The 21,447-nt window shown below is 42.0% G+C and overlaps 10 protein-coding genes across 10 annotated transcripts; 4 read left to right on the top strand and 6 right to left on the bottom strand.

The window, feature by feature from the left end:
* Nucleotides 1–264: 264 nt before the first annotated feature.
* On the top strand, nucleotides 265–4,573 carry QCR7 (Cytochrome b-c1 complex subunit 7; the record flags this gene model as incomplete). Its single annotated transcript, XM_064830799.1, has 9 exons — nucleotides 265–280; nucleotides 334–430; nucleotides 485–517; nucleotides 574–614; nucleotides 681–1,065; nucleotides 1,125–3,059; nucleotides 3,135–4,140; nucleotides 4,197–4,338; nucleotides 4,395–4,573. The coding sequence occupies 9 exons, from the start codon at nucleotides 265–267 to the stop codon at nucleotides 4,571–4,573; spliced, it is 3,834 nt and encodes a 1,277-aa protein (XP_064683301.1).
* Nucleotides 4,574–4,727: 154 nt separating this feature from the next.
* ATC70_011610 (uncharacterized protein) lies at nucleotides 4,728–7,151 on the bottom strand (the record flags this gene model as incomplete). Its single annotated transcript, XM_064830798.1, has 3 exons — nucleotides 4,728–6,334; nucleotides 6,399–6,501; nucleotides 6,561–7,151. 3 exons carry the CDS (start codon nucleotides 7,149–7,151, stop codon nucleotides 4,728–4,730), a joined length of 2,301 nt encoding a protein of 766 aa, XP_064683300.1.
* A 228-nt stretch (nucleotides 7,152–7,379) lies between these two features.
* On the top strand, nucleotides 7,380–8,208 carry KRE5_14 (killer toxin resistant protein; the record flags this gene model as incomplete). Its single annotated transcript, XM_064830797.1, has 2 exons — nucleotides 7,380–8,045; nucleotides 8,104–8,208. 2 exons carry the CDS (start codon nucleotides 7,380–7,382, stop codon nucleotides 8,206–8,208), a joined length of 771 nt encoding a protein of 256 aa, XP_064683299.1.
* A 716-nt stretch (nucleotides 8,209–8,924) lies between these two features.
* ATC70_011608 (uncharacterized protein) lies at nucleotides 8,925–10,079 on the top strand (the record flags this gene model as incomplete). Its single annotated transcript, XM_064830796.1, has 5 exons — nucleotides 8,925–8,951; nucleotides 9,006–9,247; nucleotides 9,305–9,543; nucleotides 9,599–9,793; nucleotides 9,844–10,079. The coding sequence occupies 5 exons, from the start codon at nucleotides 8,925–8,927 to the stop codon at nucleotides 10,077–10,079; spliced, it is 939 nt and encodes a 312-aa protein (XP_064683298.1).
* A 152-nt stretch (nucleotides 10,080–10,231) lies between these two features.
* On the bottom strand, nucleotides 10,232–10,672 carry ATC70_011607 (uncharacterized protein; the record flags this gene model as incomplete). The annotated part of the gene is made up of 2 exons (XM_064830795.1): nucleotides 10,232–10,516; nucleotides 10,577–10,672. 2 exons carry the CDS (start codon nucleotides 10,670–10,672, stop codon nucleotides 10,232–10,234), a joined length of 381 nt encoding a protein of 126 aa, XP_064683297.1.
* Nucleotides 10,673–11,405: 733 nt separating this feature from the next.
* SLD5 (GINS complex subunit) lies at nucleotides 11,406–12,573 on the bottom strand (the record flags this gene model as incomplete). The annotated part of the gene is made up of 2 exons (XM_064830794.1): nucleotides 11,406–12,448; nucleotides 12,528–12,573. 2 exons carry the CDS (start codon nucleotides 12,571–12,573, stop codon nucleotides 11,406–11,408), a joined length of 1,089 nt encoding a protein of 362 aa, XP_064683296.1.
* Nucleotides 12,574–12,947: 374 nt separating this feature from the next.
* ATC70_011605 (uncharacterized protein) lies at nucleotides 12,948–15,223 on the bottom strand (the record flags this gene model as incomplete). Its single annotated transcript, XM_064830793.1, has 7 exons — nucleotides 12,948–13,151; nucleotides 13,220–13,423; nucleotides 13,498–14,145; nucleotides 14,202–14,347; nucleotides 14,403–14,461; nucleotides 14,546–14,918; nucleotides 14,977–15,223. 7 exons carry the CDS (start codon nucleotides 15,221–15,223, stop codon nucleotides 12,948–12,950), a joined length of 1,881 nt encoding a protein of 626 aa, XP_064683295.1.
* A 1,790-nt stretch (nucleotides 15,224–17,013) lies between these two features.
* ATC70_011604 (uncharacterized protein) lies at nucleotides 17,014–17,757 on the top strand (the record flags this gene model as incomplete). Its single annotated transcript, XM_064830792.1, has 4 exons — nucleotides 17,014–17,019; nucleotides 17,093–17,189; nucleotides 17,269–17,547; nucleotides 17,621–17,757. 4 exons carry the CDS (start codon nucleotides 17,014–17,016, stop codon nucleotides 17,755–17,757), a joined length of 519 nt encoding a protein of 172 aa, XP_064683294.1.
* A 36-nt stretch (nucleotides 17,758–17,793) lies between these two features.
* On the bottom strand, nucleotides 17,794–18,525 carry ATC70_011603 (Protein kinase domain-containing protein; the record flags this gene model as incomplete). Its single annotated transcript, XM_064830791.1, has 2 exons — nucleotides 17,794–17,865; nucleotides 17,938–18,525. The coding sequence occupies 2 exons, from the start codon at nucleotides 18,523–18,525 to the stop codon at nucleotides 17,794–17,796; spliced, it is 660 nt and encodes a 219-aa protein (XP_064683293.1).
* Nucleotides 18,526–18,942: 417 nt separating this feature from the next.
* Nucleotides 18,943–20,726, bottom strand: hob1_1 (BAR adaptor protein Hob1; the record flags this gene model as incomplete). Its single annotated transcript, XM_064830790.1, has 4 exons — nucleotides 18,943–19,007; nucleotides 19,071–20,043; nucleotides 20,109–20,443; nucleotides 20,510–20,726. 4 exons carry the CDS (start codon nucleotides 20,724–20,726, stop codon nucleotides 18,943–18,945), a joined length of 1,590 nt encoding a protein of 529 aa, XP_064683292.1.
* Between the last annotated feature and the right edge of the window lie 721 nt (nucleotides 20,727–21,447).

Raw genomic sequence — 21,447 nt, 5'->3', positions numbered from 1 at the left:
ATTTCCATGAAGTACTTGCCGACATGCGATGCATTCGGCTAACAACAAATACCTGTAAATTTATGAAGGTTATTCTTCTACCTACATGTCTACACGTTGCTACCATCCACAACAAATCAAATCCATGTGCATACAGAGATACCACCAATGGGACACCCCAAATGAGGTACTTTTCATATGCGATAACATAAATAGGTCTCTTTTAGAACCACGATCAACTTTCTCTCTTTCTCCCTTTATTTATCTTTCAACATTCGACTTTATATGGAGGAAGAAGAAGGTACAGACCTGTTTGATAAGCTAGTAAAGATCCTGGTATTAACAACAATGCAGAAATTTGTAGAGTGTGCCGTTCAGAAGGAACGCTGGAGCAGCCTCTGTTTCATCCTTGTAAATGTGCAGGCAGTATTCGATATGTTCACCAGGACTGGTAAGCAGCCATTTTTTAAACTTACAGAATAGCATTGATAAACGACATGTATAGTTTGATCGAATGGCTGACGCATAGTCGAAAAAAGTAAGCTGCTGAATAGCGTTTCATGTTGCATGTCAACTAAACGGAACAATGCTTAGATATTGCGAATTATGTGAACATCCATTTACATTTACGCCAGGTAAAGATGAGAATGGTAGAACCCAACGAGAGAAAAAATCGACTGAAAAGCCACCATGTATTATAGTGTATCGACAAGACATGCCAGACGTACTACCGCCTAAATTATTCATACAACAGTTACGGAAAAAACTCGCGTTTGCCATCACAACTACATTACGAGCCATCTTGGTGTCCTGTATTTGGCTGATTCTGTTACCCTATTTCACCATCTGGATTTGGAGATTGTACTTTTTCTTGGGTGCTAATCTATCAAAGCATTTATCAAGACTGCAACACATGAAACACCAGTTTGGATTTTCTTTAAAAAACAAGGACCGAGCTGAGATGATGCTGGATCTTGCGTTAGCTGGTGATCATGGTCTCCTTGGCAATGACACTTTGCTTACTGCTACACCACCACCATCACATTCAACTTGGTTTGAGGAATACAAATCCCGATTTTCATTGCAGTAAGAAGATGAATCATCGTCGAGATTGTCTCTATGGACTCATCGTTTCATAATTGTAGGACATTCTTGGCAGATTGCTTCGAGGGCCAGATCATCACTTGCGTTGTGGTCGTGATATTCGTCGCTGTGTTTCTGTTGAGAGAGTGGATTGTGCAAAATATACCAATGGATGCGCCCATCATTGAAGACGAGGAAGTCGCAGAGATCGAGGAGCATGATGACCAAGTGGCCATTCCACACCCACAAGAACCACAAGAACAGCCTGTTGATAACTTGTTTGACAATCACTGGGATCACCAAAACGAACCCTTCGACCTAGATCAAGGGCCCCCTTCACCCGTGGCTACTGCAGCATGGCTTGATCGAGGTGAAACCAGCGCTACCGATCAAATCTTTAGCTACAACAGCAGCAGCAATAGCCACAGCAAACACACCCGTGCAACATCGATGCCTCCCTCACTATCAGCCACAAGCTCGTTCTATGACAGCGATGAAGGGTACAATGGTAGTGGTTCATTGGGCGTAAATGAGCCATTGGAGAATCGCAGATCAGTTAGCATGGAGCCATATATCGATACCACACCCTCAGATCATCGCAATGGCGCAAGTAGTAGCAGTACAAGTACACCTGATGCTGCTGTTCTTCGAGGACATCCTCCCAATGCACCAAGATTAAGACATGCTGAAGCACCACGCCCCATTATTCGACCTATCTTTGAAGAACTAGAGGAAGAAGAAGAGGCACCACAAGCTCAAGCGCCCGCAGCACCAGCCATTGAAGCACGTCCACAGCAACAACAACAACAACAACAACAGGCAGTGAATGAGGCAGACGACGATGATGACAATATTGAAGAGTTTGAAGGTGTGCTTGAAGCCATTGGTATGCAGGGCAGTTTATGGTCCTTGCTGCAAAACTGTGCTCTGATGGGATTGCTGATTGCACTCAGTCTTGGAGCCGCTGTGTGGATGCCCTACTTGATTGGCATGTTGTTTATTATGACAGAGACCTTGGATTTGATCCGCATACCACTCAAACTGACGCGCATGATCACAGACCCTATTGTCGACCTTTTATTCTATGTGTGCACGGATTACATTGCACCTTGGCTTTCAGATGTCTACACGCAACATGTGGAGGGCTATTGGGTTGCCTTTTCGACCAGTCATCTATCGCAAAAGATCTCGATTGCCTTCATGTACATGTTCAACTACATTTTCAATCATGGCTTGCTGCTCTCAGATTCCTCCAATGCCAGTTTGACAGCATCCAATATACCCTCAGCATCAGAAGCAACTGCTTCCAATACCATCATGATGTCCATGGCTAAATTCATCAATGAAACAGAGCCCGTCTTGGAATCCGCTTTTCAACGCTACCAATCACTTGCTACAGGACAGACAGCGTTGGATCGTTTCGCTTGTATCTCTGTAGGCTACATCATCGTCACCATTGTCAGTTGCTGGTACCTTGCAAGATCAGCCAATAACAACAATACGGCAGCAGCTGCGTTGGGTCGTACAGCGCAAGAAGCTATCCGTCATCAAGGCATCATCTTCAAGGTAGGCATGTTTATCACCATTGAGCTTGTCATGTTCCCCATCGTCTGTGGTTTCCTGCTGGATCTGTCGACACTGCCTCTGTTCAAGTCGGCCTCTTTTCTGGGCCGTCTCTTGTATCTAAAGTCGCATCCTGTGCCTTCTGTGTTTCTGCATTGGTTCTTGGGCACAGGCTTCATGTTTCTGTTTGCCGTCTTGGTGACATTGTGTCGCGATATTGTGCGTCCAGGTGTCATGTGGTTCATTCGCGACCCCAACGACCCTCAGTTCCACCCTATTCGAGAGATTGTGGAGAGACCCATCTTGTTTCAATTCAGAAAGATTGGTGCCAGTGCCTTGATTTATCTTACAGTGATTATCGTCGGTGTAGGTGGCGTGGTTCATTTCATTGACACTGCGGTTGGGCAAATTCTACCCCTGAGATGGAACCTTTCGTAAGTGAAAAAACCATGCCAACAAAATTGATATCTTGCTTGTTTCGTCGAGTTAATGTGGCTTAACAAACTTAGTAGAGTTCCTCTGTCTGTGGTGCCATTAGATTTGATCATCATTCATGTGGGTATCCCAGCAATTGTCAGATACTTTAAGCCAAAGCAGACCATCAAACAGCTATTTGTGCAATGGATCACGCTTACATGTCGTCAGTTGCGACTGTCCTCATTCATGTTTGGCGTTAGGAAGGCAGATGAAGAGGGCACACTCATATACCATGATTGGATGGCCTGGCTGAAGCGCACAAGGCCCGCACATTATCCTGCAGACGGCACCATAGATGATGTGATTGGCCCTCGGGTATCTTACTTGTGGGAAGGTCAATTGCTGCGTGTGCCTCGCCATGACAGTGTCCCCATCATTGAACGTCGTCGCATGCTAGTCCCCGTTGACAATGTCACACTGGAGCCTATTGATGAAAATGAGAGACGCTTGGGACATCCTGCCGCCAGTGCGCCTGGTGGGGATGAAGTCAACACGGTCATTGTCTACAGCCCTCCTCATTTCAAGGAAAGAGTGCTTGTGTTTGTCGGCTTCATGTGGCTCTCTACAAGCATGTTCTTTTGTACCATCACTGTATTGCCCGTCCTGTTGGGTCGATATCTCTTTGAACATCAATTGCACGTGGAGACTGAGGTGCACGACATTTATTCATTTGTACTGGGTGGCTGTATCATGCTGTTTGCTGGTACTTTGCTGCTCCAGTGCTATCACTCCATCAAGGACATTGCCTCGCAATCTACATGGTCCGATTTTACTCTGTCCATCTGGCTTCAAGCCAAGAAATGGACCTTGTGGATGACTCGTTGGGCCTTCTTTGTAGCAGCATTTGGCGTCATCGTGCCCTTTTCGTTTGGTCTCTTGATTGAGCTGTATCTCGTACTGCCGTTTATCAATCTCGGTAAAAATGTGCTTTCCATTGAAGTGCTTCCCATGTGGGCTGCTGGATTTGTGTGTCAAGTCATCATGCATGGATTTATTCAGGTGATACCCAACAACAGAATGAAAGCGATATTGGATGATGTGAGTATAGGATGAGTTTCTTGAATGCGATGACTGACACAGCTCTGGCATACTAGATATTTCAAGGAGGCATCAATGAAATGAAGATTGAAACATGCTGTATAAAGCTGCTGGGCCCTGTTTTGTTTGTCACCATGAATGCTGCTTGTCTCCCCTTTTTACCTGCTTATATCAATGTAAAGATCCTTGGCAATAATCGTAAGTGGCTATCCCATGGACACAGCAGCACGACCTTCGTTAACGTATTCTTGTAGTTGAACGCAATGATGAAGTAACCATGAAGCTATTGCAAATGGCTTATCCTACTGCGCTTGTGGGTGTTGGCAGCTACTATCTGGGTAAAGTAGGCAGTCGATTTAGAACTAGATTAGTGCAGAATATCAGAGAAGACAACTATCTGATAGGCAGAACATTGCACAACTTGGATCAATAAGCATTTTATATTTCTCTCTCATTCATTATATACACACACACTCTCTCTTTCTCCTATATACATAGTTTCATTATATCACACACACACACACACACACACCATGTCATTATACTCTTTTCTTTCAAACCATATATTGTACATTTCATCTGTTTATTCAATTAAAATGCAATTCTTTACGTAAACGAGACAATTCATTCACGGCTAGTTGTCCAGGAGCTGCTGCAATCGACATGGTAGGATGAGTTGCAGGGCTTAGGAACTGGTTAGAGATTCTAGAGAATCGACCATGAATGCCCATATTGATCAGAATGATTTCCTTGTTCTTGTTGGCATCCACTTGACGTCTGAACTGCTCCAGTTCAATGTTATCATAAAAGGTGTCTGCAAAACCAACCAATTTGATGACTCCTTGGTGGTTGTATGTATCAAACAGAGACACTGCTTGCTGATAGACCTTTTTCATCGCAGCGTCAGACCAGGACAAAGTGTGGTTTGGATCATGGAAGGAGGAGATGATCTTGGTATTTTCATAGTGTTGATTCATTTCCATCATGACTCTCTGTCGTTCTTCTGGAAGTGTGCTGGACTCCATGTCAACATAGTCGCATCCCCATCGATGGCCCCATTGTAGCAATGTTTCGTAGAGATCGACTTGGGTAGGGTCAAATTTGCCAGCTTGAGGTTGTGTACGGACCGTGTAGATGATGGGCAGACGCGTCAGTTGACGAAGATGAGCAAGTTGATGGCCTACATTGGCAACCCAATCATGCAAGGTCTCTTGGACAGGTAGATGATCCACTCTGAATTCAATAGCATCTGTACCTTCAAGCCATTGTTTCATGAGACAAGGCAAAACGGTTGCATAGGATGATATCGTTGGTGTTACAAATGTTGTCTGCTTGCTTTGCATAGGGTCGATATGGCGAGGTTGAGACAGCATGCTGATATTGATAAAGTGAAGCAGCTGAAAGACAAACTGAGCATCGGCCTTTTGCGAGGGCAGGATAACGTACTCATACCAGACATCACCGCTGTTTAAGGGTTTGGTAGAACCTGCCTTCTTGGTCATGCAAATCTTGATCTCCTTTCTTGCATTGCTGCCGGCAAGCCTTACATGTTGGTCATCTTGAGAAGCCATATCAAGGCCCATTTTTTTGAATGCCGTACAGAGGGTACTGAAATACGGTGATAGATCGACTGAATCAATTGCGATTTTCAGGGGAAACGTATTCATGAAAGGATGTTCTTGAAGGAGCATCTTGGATGAGCTGCCATCACTGGATGAGGAAGAGATGTACTTGGCCAGGACTTGCTCAATAGCAACATCATCCACATTGGTAGGCTTGCTCTCCAGAGTTGATCCAATGTCTTTGAGTAGCACAACCCTCTTTTGAACGCCTTTGTTCTTCTTGTCTACCTTCATTGTGTCCATGACGCGCGATAGTTCCAGTACTTTCTTTGAGTACTCATCGAATTGAATAGGTAGATCATACAATTGCAAGCACTTCTTTAGCCTCTCAATAGCGCCGAGAGAACAGTAGCCCAGATAAGATGACAACTCTGCTTCGTGTATTAAACCAAGCGAAACACACTCTCCATGGAGCCATTCAGGAGACAAGTGAGCCTCATAAGCATGTCCCAGAGTATGACCAAAATTCAATAAACCACGCAATCCATTTTCCTTTTCGTCTTGAGTGACAACATTGGCTTTGAAGGCAGCACACGAACTGATGACATTCAACAAAAATGCTTTATCGGCATCTACTTCAAGCAAATAGGTTAATATATTGGTCATCTACGCACCACGGTATAAGCTAACACTCGCCTAAATTAGTTCCAATGTCACTAAAACCTATTATAGCTGATTCAATTTGAGATTTTCCAACTTCAAGCTGTGCAAACTCGGCTTCATTTGATATAGCAAATGTCTATTACGCAAAAAATGAATGAGATGTTTGACTGGTTGCCATGGCAACATACTATTTACCTTGATCACTTCAGCCATGCCATTCGCTATTTCTCGTTTTGGAAGCGTTTCCAGGACAGACAAATTCATATAGATACGCTTGGGTTGCCAAAAGGTACCAATCAAGTTTTTACCATGCGGTGTGTCGATTGCAGTTTTACCGCCAATGCTGGAATCCACCATCGCGAGCAAGGTAGTGGGTATCTGAACAAACGGTACCCCGCGCATGAATGTCGATGCCACAAATCCAACAAGATCGCCCATGACCCCACCACCCAAGGCAATCAGACATGTGTCGCGAGTGCACTTTTCATCCAGCAAAAAGTCCTCAATGGATGCCTTGACTGTGCGCGATTTCGATTCCTCGCCACAAGGCAAGATGCGAGTTAAAAGCCGTTGACTTGACTTAAGATGGGATTGAATGGATTGACACAAGGTGTCAAGATAAAGCGGAGCGAGTTGAGTGTCGGTGATAATCACATAATTAGATACGTTATTGATGTTTCTGGTCAAGTCGGTTGCAATGTGATCCATCAAATCATAGCCAATTTGAATAGCATTGGGAACGTTCAGCAAGGGAATCGTTGTAACATTGGGCAAGTCAAGTACCATTTTTGTATAGGAGAATATTACAGAGAAGAAAAAAAAGATCGAATGGCTGGTCATCATATAGGACATTTATATATACTTGCAATGTTGTTTGTTATTAGTAACATAACTACTGTATAACCCCGCATAAATTTGTTGATTGATTGATTGTATGTGCACATGTAGTCATTAGAAATTATAGATATAATGAGCCAGTTTGCAAATGAGAAATCAACAACTCTCTTTCCAGCGATGAAATTGTTTGTGTTTTCTTTAGCAGCTGTGTGTTTGTGCAGTGCTGCTGTGATTGCAGCTCCAATCAGCGATAATGTGGTCAATGAGGATGTTCGAGACATTCGCATGCCAAAGGACACATCCTATGTTGATTTTAGCGGTATGGGATTCCTGCAAAAAAGAAGAAACAGGCATGTAAAAACCGTCGTTAAATACATGACCAAGAACAAGAAACTCAAAACAACATTGACGCTGACTGTCAAGGGCAAACCTCGTAAAACTGTGTTCACCACTACATTAAAGCACAATAACAACAGAAAGCATCGCAAGACAACCAATAGCAAATCTAAAAAGAGCAATAAAAGGCATTCCAAGAGCAGCAAGAAAAGGCATTCAAAGCACACCAAGAAAACGCACATCAAGAGCACTAGAAAGCACAGCGACAAACACAAGCAAGGGAATAATGATTCAAATGACTATCCCAATGCTGGTAAAGGCACTTTTTTTTCGCCAAACAGAGGCTCTTGTGGCTGGAAGAATACAAAGAATGATTTGATTGTGGCTGTCAATGCACCAGACATGGCAAACAAGAAGCATAAATCAGATGAGAATCCCAAATGCGGCCGCATGGTTGAAGTTGTCAATGCAGCAGGCGATAAAGTCAAGGCTCAAGTTGCAGACACGGTATGTAGATAAATAGATGTCTGAAAGATGGAACTGACAGAGAGATATTCTCTTGTAGTGTCCTGAATGTAGTAAAGGCGACTTGGATTTGAGTCCTGCTGCTTTTATCAAGTTGGCACCTTTCAAGCAAGGCATTGTGAAAATCAGATGGAGATATCTGTAAACGATGCATCTATCATCGCATACTATATACGTTTCATGGATTTTGACATAAAGGCGGATAATTAATGCCTCTATTAGCTGTCATCTAGATTCTGGTAGCATCAGGTCCACTGGTTTTGATCTTGTCTTACTAGGTTCGCCTTTCAATTCAGGTCCTAAATAAATACTCTCAATTTGCCCCTAGGGAATTTTTTCTCTATCCATCATGATACCGACTACATGGGAGTCTCTATTACTAGAAGTGTGAATAAACATATTTGCTCGAATCAATAGTATAGAGGATTTCATCCAGTGTCGTTTGGTGTGCCAGATTTGTGTTCCTCTTGTCGGAAAGCCAGGCTCAGTCAAACCTTGCGCTTTTAAGAGAATAAAAGCAACGCAATAAAGCTTGACTAGCACTGGTCAAAAAGTCTTTCTTGAGTCGATATCAAGGAAGTTGGGATGGACACATCGTTCAGCGGAGACTAAGAGGTAGGCGTAGAAGATGTTTTGGAAATAGAGATTGTACAATAGAAAATCTAATTCTTGATTGTCAATGTCTGATAAAAGCAATACGACATGTTCTCGCTTTAATCTTCAATGACGATGAAACAAATAACTGCCCTCGCATTAAAAAGGGGCTGTCTTTTTGACATTTCGGAAGCTGATTCCTGCGGTTACAATAAAGCTGTCGCGTTCATTCTGTAGTTGTTTCTCTTTCTGATCAATTTAATCAAAATGGGCACATTATTTTCCAAAGAAAAGGTAATTAGACTTTGCATTCATTTGCTACATTGAATGCCTAATGTTATTATCTAGTCTGGTTCAGACAGTTTCGAGAAGGTGCTTTCTAAATACGACGATGATGTCCAGAAATACGAAATACAGCTATCCGATATCCGAATTCAAGATCGTCGAGTGAGTATTCTATGGGTATTGTATTCAACAGTGCTGTGGGCCGTCTATATTGCATATTATCTGTATATGCTGCATGGTGGATATTCAAACAATATACAGGAGCAATTGTTGGCTGCAACACCTATTCTACTTGGACCTATATGGTACATTTTGTGATAAACGAGACGATAAATTCATCATTGATGTAACAATTCATGTAGTATTTACTATGTGAGAAGGGGTCTCAAATGGGTTTACAACAAGCGCTTAAACAACATTACCACCAGGTTGAATACACTTCGCAAGAAGCAAAAGCTAAAGGTGGAGGAATTGAAGAAGAAGACTGCCTATTATACAACAAAATCATTGCTGGAACGATACGATCCAGCATCAGAAAAGAAAAGGGAATTGGATGAAATCAAGAGAAACAAGGTGATCGAAGAGCGAGAGAGACAGAAGGGTGTGTAATTAGTTTGAGACCGAGATTGTATGCTCACATCCTGGTATACCTACAGCATTGCAAAAGCAAAAGCAATCTGACAAGAATCCAGCATCGGTAATAAATCAACAACCTCCATCACAGCCATGGTATGACAAGTTAGTGGATGCCTTGGTTGGCGATGTTGGACCAGAAAGCAAATATGCATTAATTTGCATTCATTGTAATGCGCATAATGGGTTGGTTCTGCCACAAGAAGTGAATACAATTCGTAAGTAAATACACTCCATATAGGACTCAGTTTTCTGATATCTCTGATAGAGTACACTTGCCCTCATTGCCATCAATTCAATCCCTCACGAAAATCACGTATGCCTCACCCTGAAGGATCTGTGCTACCAACGGTGCCACCAAAACCAGATCATGACGAAAGTATCAATCTTGTCACCAGCGACAGCAGAAATAGTAACAACAGTGTTACAAAAGGCACGTTATTACGACAGCGAAAGACCACAGAAGACAAAGAGGAACCAGCAAAGCCCTATTCCATTGAATGAAAATGGGTATATTACCAATAAAACGTAAATTTTATTTCAGTGTATGTATATTTGACGATTAGTTATTTACAGAGAGCGCGCTTATAGGGGAGAGTGGGAATATCACAACCATTGTGTAGGTATCCTACTTGCCCATGATACCGTGTGATTATTTAAATGTAGGTTCGTTGTAAATAGTTTGCTGGATAGTAGCCATTGCTGTATGCTTGCCCATAGAGAGGTGCACTGTTGTACATGGAAGAATACACCGGTGTATTATAAGCATAAGTGGGCATTGTATAATTGCCGTACGCCGTAGCGTAGGGTGTAGATGCGTAACCTGTAGCCATGGCTGGATATAATTGCTGCTGTTGGTAAGCACTGTAGTAATTTGGCTGAGCATATTGCGGTGTGTAATAGGCACTGTATTGCTGGTATCTTCTGCAATATCTCTCGAGCTGATTTGAAGGCGTGAGTGTCATTGTGTATGCATTGGATGGCAAATCCGCCCAACGTACCTCATTGTTATAGCCATTGTATGCTCCACCGTATCCACCATAGCCATAGCCATAGCCATAGCCATATGGATCTTCCGCACTATTAACATTACCCATGATGTGTGTGTTGATTGTAAAACAAGAAATGAAGAAAGGGGAGAAACACAAACAGACAAGCTTTTTATACAATGGTTCTACAATTGGATCATTGTCATCTCCAATACTTATTACTCTTTTGAAACACGGGCTGCGTCGTTTATAGGTGTTGGTAATGTGACAATCAACGTTTTGTATAAACAAACAATCCTTCATCCGAGTTTTCCGAATATTACTCTTTTAAGGAGGGCACACTCAGGTAAAGACAAGCTGGATGAGGTTCATTAGCAATGGGAAGTAAATCAGAGAACAATGGCAATGATCCTTCCCACCAGTACCCTATTGATACAAATCATATCGCATTTTTTTTTTAGATGCTTGAACTATATTTCAACACTAGTGGTTCCGTCACCCACTGAGATTGGCTTTTTTGCGAAGCTATAAGTAAGCAGATCAAATTCGTAGATAGCCAAGACATAACTGCATAAAATACAGGTTATCTGCTTGCCTGAATGGATTTCAATAAAAAGTAAAACAAGGTATTGACATAATTAGTTATCGTCATAAATGATAACACTAACTCTCAATGGTTCGGGTATTCGCCAGCGTTCCAGACATTGTATTCAAGTGGCCACAAGCCAGTCGTTTGACAGGATACTTTAGCGAAAGAGTGTTCAGCAGTAGAGAAGCCATTCATCTCCTAGCAGATGACTGATTTGAGGCACGTAGCCATGTACTATTCATAGCATCAGCATTACTTGCTTTTATTACTCGTATAAGTCTGATGAGAATAGTGTCTAGGTGTGTTGGATAGCGCTTCATTCGTATAGAGACGTGTCGTATCATCCATGGACATAGATTTCTTGTGCGTCATTGCGATAGTACTGAAACCAGCAGCAGATGTCTCTACCTTTTCATTGTCCAACAAATCAGAGAGATAGTCCCTGTATTCCTGAGCATGCTGATTCCCATTTTCAACAGCCAAAGTCAGATAGTTCAATGCCATCATGTTGTCTGGTTTCACACCTAATCCATTCAGATACATGACGCCCACTTGCAACTGAGCGTCATGGCTATGGTTGTCAGCTGCCATCAGAAACCATTTCATGGCCTTGACATAATCCTGTTTCGTGCCATAACCATCATAGTACATCCATGCCAGATTGCATTGTCCCGAACTATTCCCATTTTTTGCCGATTTACTGTACCACTCAAAGGCCAAACGATGATCCACTTTGAGTCCTCCTAGTCCTTTTTTGTGATATACACCAATTTGATTTTGTGCATTGCTATTGTTGTTGCTGGCTGCTTTGATGAACCATTGCAGTGCTTGACGATGGTCCTGCTCTACTCCCCACCCTCGTTGATACAGGAACCCCAGCGAGTTTTGTGCTGCTCCAAGACTGCTGCTGCTGCTCTGTAGATTACTGCTTGCTTTGAGAAACCATTGATGTGCCATGGCATAATCTTGCGGCACTCCGCAATTACCGTAATAATACAGTGTACCCAGCTGATACTGTGCGTCGCCATAATCATGGATCGTTGCTGATTCTGTAAACCACTGTAGAGCTCGCACTGGATCATGCGGTGTACCCAAGCCATGCTGATAAGCGAGAGCCAACTCATGCTGAGCAGCCCCATGTCCTGATTCAGCAGCCTTCTGGAACCAATCCAAGGCGATGGACCGATCATGGTCGCTGGTTTCATCCTTGCCGGCGATGCACTTTTTCCCCAGCGTGTACTGCGCCTGTGCGTTGCCTTGCAATGCCTGTTTCTTCAACGTAGACGATACGACATCTGTTTATTGAGGGAGAATACTAAATATACAACCTTTTCTTTTCAATATAGTTCGCTGCTAGTTGTGTGCACAGCTTACCCTCTTTCTTGTCAAATGCCTTTTTCAAAAAGAAAGACTTGATCATTGTAATTGTATATTTAGTTGAACAAGAAGAAGAAGAAGCAGAAAAAAAAAAAGAACTGCTTGATCTTCTCTTGGAGCCAATACTTCCTTTGTGTCTCATCATATCATGTGGTTATATGTAATGGTGGGCAAAATTAATATGTGACACTTTGAGGTTATTTATAGCCTCTTCCAGTGGATCCTGTTTACATAACGATATAGTGTATGGAAGGGAAGAGCATACTCTGTAGGTATTGTGTTATATATATAGGTATTGCATGTTTAAAACAGCCCTTTGTAGATTGCAACTATAAAGAACAACTCTTTCCAAACAATTTATAAAGTGCCACATGTCAAATGACAAACGTAAAAAGTGCCCTGAAGTGTGATGTACATTTATTGATTTACACGATTTTCTGATTTTACATGTCCATCGTCTTCAAATATAGATTCTGTAGGCATGACACGGTTCTTGTCTTTGAAAATGCCCTCCAGCGCATTGACCCAAGTCCTTCTTTTGGTCATGGCGTGTACTGCGTGCTCTGAGAGAGCAGATTTCGAAGAAGCCGGTGTCTTTCTCTTTTTTGATTTTTGAGTCCTCTGTATGAAAAAGCATCATCATTAAATCGCTGACTTCCTTCACCGATATGCCAAGACTAAATACTTACAAATCGCTTTAGATAACACTGCTCTACTTGAATATCTAGGTTATCCAAAACATGTCTATATTGCTCGTACTGCAGCTGGTTATCAACTACGCTCAATAGACGCTTTTTCCGGTACTCATTTGTTGTGTATTGCTCCTTGAGTTCTCTCGCTGCTAGTCTTAGTTCTGCACAAATTTCATCATCCTCTCTTGCGCTCCAGTCGACCTTGAATACCATGTGTTAATATCCAATCTCTCTCTCTCTCTCTCTCTCTCTGCTTACGACCAGGTCAAACTCACATCATCTTCACCAAATAATCCTGCATATCTCAATTCAGTTTTCAACCTCTCCTCAAAAAGCGCAATGTCATCAGGGGGAACAAACGACATTTCCTCTATGGATCGATTGTGGTGGTAGTCTTTGGTCGTATTCAACAGCTCATTCGATATCACATCGTCTTGATCGTCCTCTTCGTCATGAATCATGATGCCTTCATCTGTCACCAAACTACTCAATAAGCGTTCTGTCAATCTTCCGCAGCTAATATCCTCCTTAAACAAGTGATCGTCTGTCAAAGGATGAGTCAAGTATTTTACATGATCGTGTGAGCCTTGTCTTGAACTTGAGCTCATGGGCGAGTGGGATCGACTCATCGCTGGTATATCATCCTCAGACCAGACGTCCATATAGTGTCTGCCTAGGGGCGGTATGGTGTAAAACTTGTCGTCGTCTTCTTTGGGTAGTAAAAATGACCTATCTTCCTCGGCAAGAGGTCGAAAGTGCGGATCAATGGCTGTCCAGAATGTCAAAATGGGAACTTGATCTTTTGCTTTGACTCGGACAAAATCAGTGTCGGGTGTGTTGGATCGATTGTGTGCTTTTGCGTGGTTTTGTTGTTTGCTGCTGTGATTTCTGTTTGTGTCTGTCGATTTCTTCTTTTTCGTATGCTATAGGTCATAGTGGGTGTCAGATCCAGCCACGTTTATGCAATTTACGCCTGTACCTGTCCTGATTTTGAGTGTGCTTTTGCTATGGGTGTGGATGCTGTGGAGGGGGGCGATAGACTGCGAGTAACTGTGCTGGAGGCTGCATCGTCCATTCTCTTTAGCTTTACAACGTTCAGTGGCGATTCGCTTCGAGATGTGGTACCTAAAGTGCTGCTTCAGTAACTATGAATCAGCATAACGACGAGTGCTATCTATACTTTTTGGTAGACTGATATCATCATCCCTTCTCCGTTTCCTCCGTAAGGCCTCCAACGCACTAAAAAAAAAAAAAAAGAAATAAGGTATGTTATTACTCACTCGTCTTGCATAATGGCTCTTGTGTGGTGGTTGTGCACTTTACAGTTGTCTTTCAAGCTGGTTTTTGCTATGTGTGTTTGAGTGTAGCATATCTGAAGACTCGTCTGCTTGTGAGAGCAAGGGAGAAAGAAAAGAAACAGAGAAAAGCAGCATGGTAAAAATAGGTTGAGCAAATATAAGATTTCGAGATACAAATAATGAAGCAACTGGAATACCTGTATTTTCTTGCTTGATTTGCAATTTCTCCAACATGGCTGGACTAGCACTCTTTCCCGATTTTTTGGAAGGATCTTGATGTTGTTGTGTCTGCTGTTGTGATAGCAATTGGTGCTGCTGCTGCTGTTGTTGCTGTGCTTGTTGTTGCTTCTTTTGAAGCTGCACCTGCTGTTGATCCAACTGCCTTTGCTCCTCTTGTGCTTATATAGGTGCAGGTGAGTTTCTAGGACGATACAGTCTCCAAAAAACACTACTCACTCAATTCTCGAACTCGTACATTCTTCTTGATGTTGGATAAATCTTTTGTGAGGTTTCGAATTCTTCTTTCTGATAAAGGCAGCAATGCCTCCAGATCTGCTTTGATGTTTAATAGTTCAATGTGGTCTGGGATAGAGCCCAGGGAAGAGTTAACGCTGGTGTTGTTCTTGTACTGTCTGTAATGAAGCGCTGTGGCTGCTGAAACGGGTACCGGTTGAGGGTAACGACGCGTTAGTTCATGATTCATGTTTGCACACAAAGAGAATTGTGTATAGAAAGGAAAAACAAAAGGAAAAAGAAGAAAAAAAGAGTATTTCATTGTTGTTGCCTTAGTATACTGTACACACAGCACACAAATTAATGTCTGACAATCAAATAAAGAAGGGGGGATGCTTGATTGCTCAGTCGATCAACATGAATTGAATCAGCTGTCGTATACCTACAGCATGGAGCTTTTGCACTTTTGCCTAAATGCATCAATAATGCTCTTGCCATTGAGAGGCTGGCATTTTAGGTGGAAACCCAAGCGAGATGCTCTGCAGTTTGAGCAAGTCTTATCAAACGGCTGCTCATAGCTTTGCATTCGCATGAACATTCACATTAGGATCCGCAATTTTGCAACGATTGAATCAATTTGTCAAGGATCGATACTCTTATTCTTTTATAATACATAAATTTACAAAGTTCAGGGCATTCTCATTGAATATTGCAACAAATGAAAGCTTGATGATGCGATATAATCCACTTTGTACACAGAAATGGTAAGTTAAGGGTGCAGTCAATAAGCCTTATATCCTGCAATGCTTAAAAATTAAGCCATACTGCATACAGAAGCAATTCAAAGCGCATAGGCTAGATTTATATTGATTTTCAGCTCGTAAACCTCTTCTAGTGAGCTTCTAACAGCATCGATTGCCTTCACAATACGCTTGGCATCACAACTGCCATGCAAAAACATTCAATCTCCGATTATCGCTTTTTTTTTTCTCTCGAAATGGGAATTTCTGATCAAACTTCGACTTCCTTGAACTATATTCTGTAATTCGACTGTATAAATCGCAATGATTACACTATCCTTCCTTAAGCTTTCTTGGAGTACTTCTCGAGACGCTTCTAATGGTGCTAATTGCGAGAGGTGTTTTGACTGAAGTGACTGAGCAAAATTAGAAAATATGAAATGTGCTTTTTGGCGAAAATACCGAGATTTTACATATCGAGGACTCATAAACAAACTTTTACGGGTTACTTTGGATCGAGATGAACATTTTGGTTTAATATATACCATAGTAAAAGTCTTCATTTTGGAGGCCAAAGTGCGATCGTTTGATTTTCGACAAAAATCATGGGGTATCACTCATGGTTTTTGGTCGATTTTTGATGATCCCAAAAAAGTTGAGCAAAGGTGTCAGAAAGTTGATGCTAGTCAAAAGTAATCGTTTGGTGCTACTTCTGCGGTCTAAAACGGCTTTTAATACGAGAAATCACTGCTCAAGTACTCCCACAGTTGGCTGTGTTTTTCATACATTTGAACGGTAAGAGGTAATGTATATGTGCTGTATGCTCGTGTATGAAGTGTTTCGACTGAGACGGATGTGAAGCATCATAGAAAAGCCAGATCCACAATTGAAGATTGGTTATAGGGCTCTGGTTTGATAGTGGAATGTTGAAAAAGTGACATTTTGCTCTGTAATAGTAATATGAGCGCGGTTGAACAATACAGCACTGCTTCTCTTGGGCTCTAATGTGGCACTCGCGTATTTCAAAAATACACAGAGCTCATTGTTCAAGTAAAGAAAGGTGCTCCTACACACACTTTCCTATATCAACCAACAAAATGACGTACATGAGCACCATCGGTTAATCAATTGCAGCTACAACAACACTCATTTCAAATTCATTTCGCAATAGAGATACACTTTTCTCATTAAAATAAGCTTACACAGATACTAATTTCTTGGTAAATTCAGTAAAGCAATCCTATACTCGTTGAAATAACCGAACCTTTCACTTCCAATAGAACCATCTTCTATATTCACTATGCCCGTAAGTCATCTCATGGGAAGTCTCGAAAGACACACCATCTAAAACGATATATATATGCAACCATTCTCCTTAGGCATATCATTCACAATACAACGAAGGCGATTATCAATCCGTTGGTAACATGTTTTTATTACCCATCAAGACGAAATTCAGAGGAAATGCACCTTTCGGTAACGTATCTGTAGAGTTGCTTTGGCACACACTAGGAAAAAGCGCACGCGTTAACTGTTTGTTCCATGACGATTTCAGCTGACCCCAATAGCGAGGATATTATCGACGAAGCACTCGACTTGTTCCGTGCCAACTGTCTCTTCCGTAACTTTGAAATCAAGGGAAATGCCGATCGTGTGCTTATTTATCTGATTCTATTCATCTCACAATGTCTTGGCTCCATCAACAAGCTGACACCTCAAGGTGAGGCGCTCAAGACGTTGAATACCTTGGCTGTATCCAATTTCGCTATTCCCAGTGACCCAGCATTTCCCTTGAATGCTATGTATCAAGCACCTACTGACAAATTTCAAACTGGTAAGATTGGGGGGGGGGTGGATCCAAAGAGCTTAAGGGAGAGTGTGGGTATTGACTCCATGTTATTGTATAGAGCAAATGAAGCAGTACATGCAACAACTTCGCCAGGAACTTGTGGTCAGATTGGTTGATAGGATTTACATTGATGGACACCCAAGTAAATGGTGGATGTGTTTCTCCAAGAGAAAGTTCATGAACCTCAGTCTTTAAAATGTTGAATAAAATATGGGGTATAATATAAACGGTTTATTTCTTGTGCTGTTGCCCACTCATGTCGATACCTCGTTTTGCCCAAAATGATTTGCCATAAGTAACCAACTATAGGACAAATTGTTTTAGTATGGGGGGGGGGATTATCCAGGAGCTAGCATCAAGATCAGCATAACTTACCAATTCATCTCCCTTTCTGATCTTGCGGTTGCCATTGACAAAGATGCCCACTTTGATATGTTTTGTCTTTTCATCCATGTAATTCATAAAACACACATTGGGCTCAGGCCCACAGCCACGGAAATCATTACAGAACCGTGCTTCATTGCCACATCGACCTGCATCGATGGATAGATCCGTGCCGTAACGCAGCACATAGTCTGAAGTAGCTTCGTAGCCGTCCTGATACTCTACCACGCCCAAGTAGTCGATAATCAGCTGCTTTGGCTGTAAAGTCTGTGCTGCTACGAGTCCATAAGCGCCACAGCAGGGATGTTCCTTGTCAGTAATCTTTTTGATCTTGACATTGCGCTTCTGCTCTTTTGTCCCGGGAAAAGTGCCAATCAAGTTGACATGCTCGTTCATGAAATTGATGGTACGTCGTGGGTCTTGTACTTTGGGGTTTGCTGGTTGGTAGAGATCTCTCAATTCTGCAGGTACATTGGGTGACCAGAAGAGCTTGTCAATGTATTTCGTTTCTGGTGTCCACCCAGACGGTGATGGCACTGTTTTGACATTGCGTAGATAGCTTAGATGGTTGTTGCTCATTCTATGAAATGGTCTGATTTGAAAGAGTGTAAAAAAAAAAAAATCTGAATTCAAACAGGGCCACTGCAAACAAGATTTGACAGTAGCGGAGTCGTGTGGATAGTTGGTAATCGACCGTGGCTGAATCCGGATGAACTTGCATTCATTTATCAAGAGCAAAAGTAGGGCACATGAAGGGCTACATTACAGCCATGCATGTACATTGCCATTGATTAGGGAGATTTATAATAGATGGATAAAACATTGCGTCTAGAGAAAGTGGATCTTGATCCATGTCGATGTTCCAATGTGCATTTCAATCCTACACATGTTCTAGTCTTGATGTAATGCAGTTTATTGAGTCAAATAGTAGTTTTACAAAATAGAGGTATAGTGGTAATAGAGGTATAGATGTGTAATATATGCAATGCGCTGTGCCTATTTAATTTCTTCAGTTAGGATACCAAATCCAGAGTCATTCAAAACGATAGTGGAGGAATCAACTGTGTGCATGAAAAAAAAAAAATGAGTGATACGATACATGAATCAAGGAGAATGATACATACGGTGATTAGACAGGTTACCTTGATAATTTGATACATTTGATTTACTAGAGAACGAGGTTGTATCGTCATTCTCATTATCTTGTTCTTGTTCTTGCTGCTCTGGATGGAGTGAGGCCTTTTTGCTGCCATGTCGAGAAGAGTGCTTTTTGTTCATGGCCCATTGGTTTTTGTGCTCTTGGTGCATTGTCTGAATCAGTGATTTCAATTGCGCATTTTGCACAGTGATCCAGTGTACACTTGATTTCAATAGATCCATCGATTGCGCCTGCTTGTTCATGAATCGCTTTGCCTCGTGTAACTCGGTCAAGAGCGCATTCAGCTCCTGAATGTGCATGTCTTCCATAGCCTTTGTCTGCCCCCGCAAATGAGGCACCACTGTTGTATCCACATATTCTCTGTAAACATTGAACCTCTGCTCCAATGTCTCCACCTTTGATGCACTTTCCTGCAGTGCACGATCTCGCTCATCGATGGTATTCAACAATGCATCGATTTCCTCGTCTTTAAGCACTAGGCGTGATTCTAACTTCTGTACTAGCCCTTGTTGTGCTTGCAATCGAAGCATGAGCTCATGGTTCACTTGTTTAAGGCTGACATTGTCGGTTATTTGGGTCTCGAGCTGTTGCGACAGCGAGGCAATGGAGCGAGTCATGTCCTCTAATGAATGGTTCAAGTCAGACAGCTGCAGCGCTTGTTGTGCTGCATTGCTTTGAGATTCCGAGAGATGTGCCGTCAGGGTCTGTAGTTGTGCCTCGAGCAGTGTGTGCTCCTGCTGGCTTGATTGCTGTGCCTTTTCTAGGTCGCACACGCTTTGTTTGTGTGTATCCACCTCCAAACGCAGCGCCTCAATGATCTGATCTTTCTCTTGCAATTGCCTTTGGTGTTCTGATTGTGAGTTTTGTAATGCTTCTTCTAATTGTTCAATCTTTTTCTGCAATTGTGCAGCCTTTGTTGACTTCTCTTGACGTTGAATCTATAAAGGAGGCATGAATCAGCATATTGCCCTGTTTTGTTGCTTTTGTACATGGAAATACTTGCGGTCTTTTGGAGCATGGCATTCTTGGATCTTAGATCTGCTAGTTCCTGATCTTTATCTAACAGTAGTGCCTTGGTATCTTGCTTCTCAGTCTCCAATGTGTGTATGGTGGCATCCATTTTTCTGGCTTTCGTCTGCAGGGTCTCAATCTCCTTTTGCATCGCATATCTGTACTTTTCAAAAGGGTTGATTGTGTCTGTAGGACTGATGGATGATTTTCTAGGCGAAGAACGGGATTCATCTGATGTTCTGTTGGAGCTCGTAGTGGATGAGATGGACAAGCTTGTGGTTGTCGATTCATTGTTGTGGGCATAGAATTCACTAGAGGTTGAAGGGTCTATTTGCACATATCATGTGTGAGTAAAGCCGCATACAAAAGTGTTCCCCCTTATAAACCAGTTACCTGGGCCTTCTGAAAATCGACTTGTTTGAGTCAGGAAACCATACCGCTTGTGTCTACCAGAGTCGTCCATCAACACTTCATATTCACCAGGACCAGGTATGTAGTCTTTGCCAGCTGAAAAGTAAACAGGGGGAGGAAGTGAGACGAGCTGAGTGATACAAGGCACATTCATTATTTCACTACTACCTTCGGGAAATCGCTTCGACTTTGAAAACATGTATTGGTTTTTATACAACACTAGATCAGAATATAAGGAGGTGGTGGTGGTGGTAGAATGAAGAAAGAAGGAAAAAAGAGATGGAGAGAGAAAAAAAAAAAGAGAGAGAAGAAATGTTTGCTATCTATTTGAAATTGCTCTCCATTGTAAATGTTCTCCCTTTTGTGCAATGACAAAAAACTCCCTTCCATCACATACAAATGTGTCATATCCTCAAGTCTCAGTCAGGGCTCAAATCACACTCTTCTTCCATGAGCCAAATTTCATCATTCACATTTACACTATTCGCATGCGTCTAGATTAAATCCTATTTATTTAATTGCTTGTTGGTGAATATAATATGTATCATTGTCGCTTTCAATTGTGGTGTGTATGGCGTGTTGTTGTAAAAATTTGTACATCTGATTGTTTAGAACAATTTCTTGGCTTGTTCAAGAGCAAAAGGAGCTATCGACTTCGTTTTAATTATCTCCCTTGACAAACTCGTTTTCATATACTTTACCAGCACGAATAGCTAAAACGACGAGAGCGAAATTGGAGACAGTAGCGACTGTACGTTGACGAAGCATGAGCTTTTGCTCGGGGGTAAGTTGGGGTTGCTATCAAAATCTAATTTAGCCGCTAATGACCCTTTTCCTCGAAAATGGCACAACTTACTTGAGGCATGAACATTTTGAAGGTATGTATATGTTTAAGAAGAAAAGAAAGAGAAAAAAAAATC

Source organism: Mucor velutinosus (genome assembly GCF_035048745.1).
Source record: "Mucor velutinosus strain NIH1002 chromosome Unknown tig00001564, whole genome shotgun sequence".
Classification (NCBI taxonomy): domain Eukaryota; kingdom Fungi; phylum Mucoromycota; class Mucoromycetes; order Mucorales; family Mucoraceae; genus Mucor; species Mucor velutinosus.
Note: the sequence above shows the minus strand (reverse complement) of the source record. Positions and strands in the feature narration are given on the sequence as shown.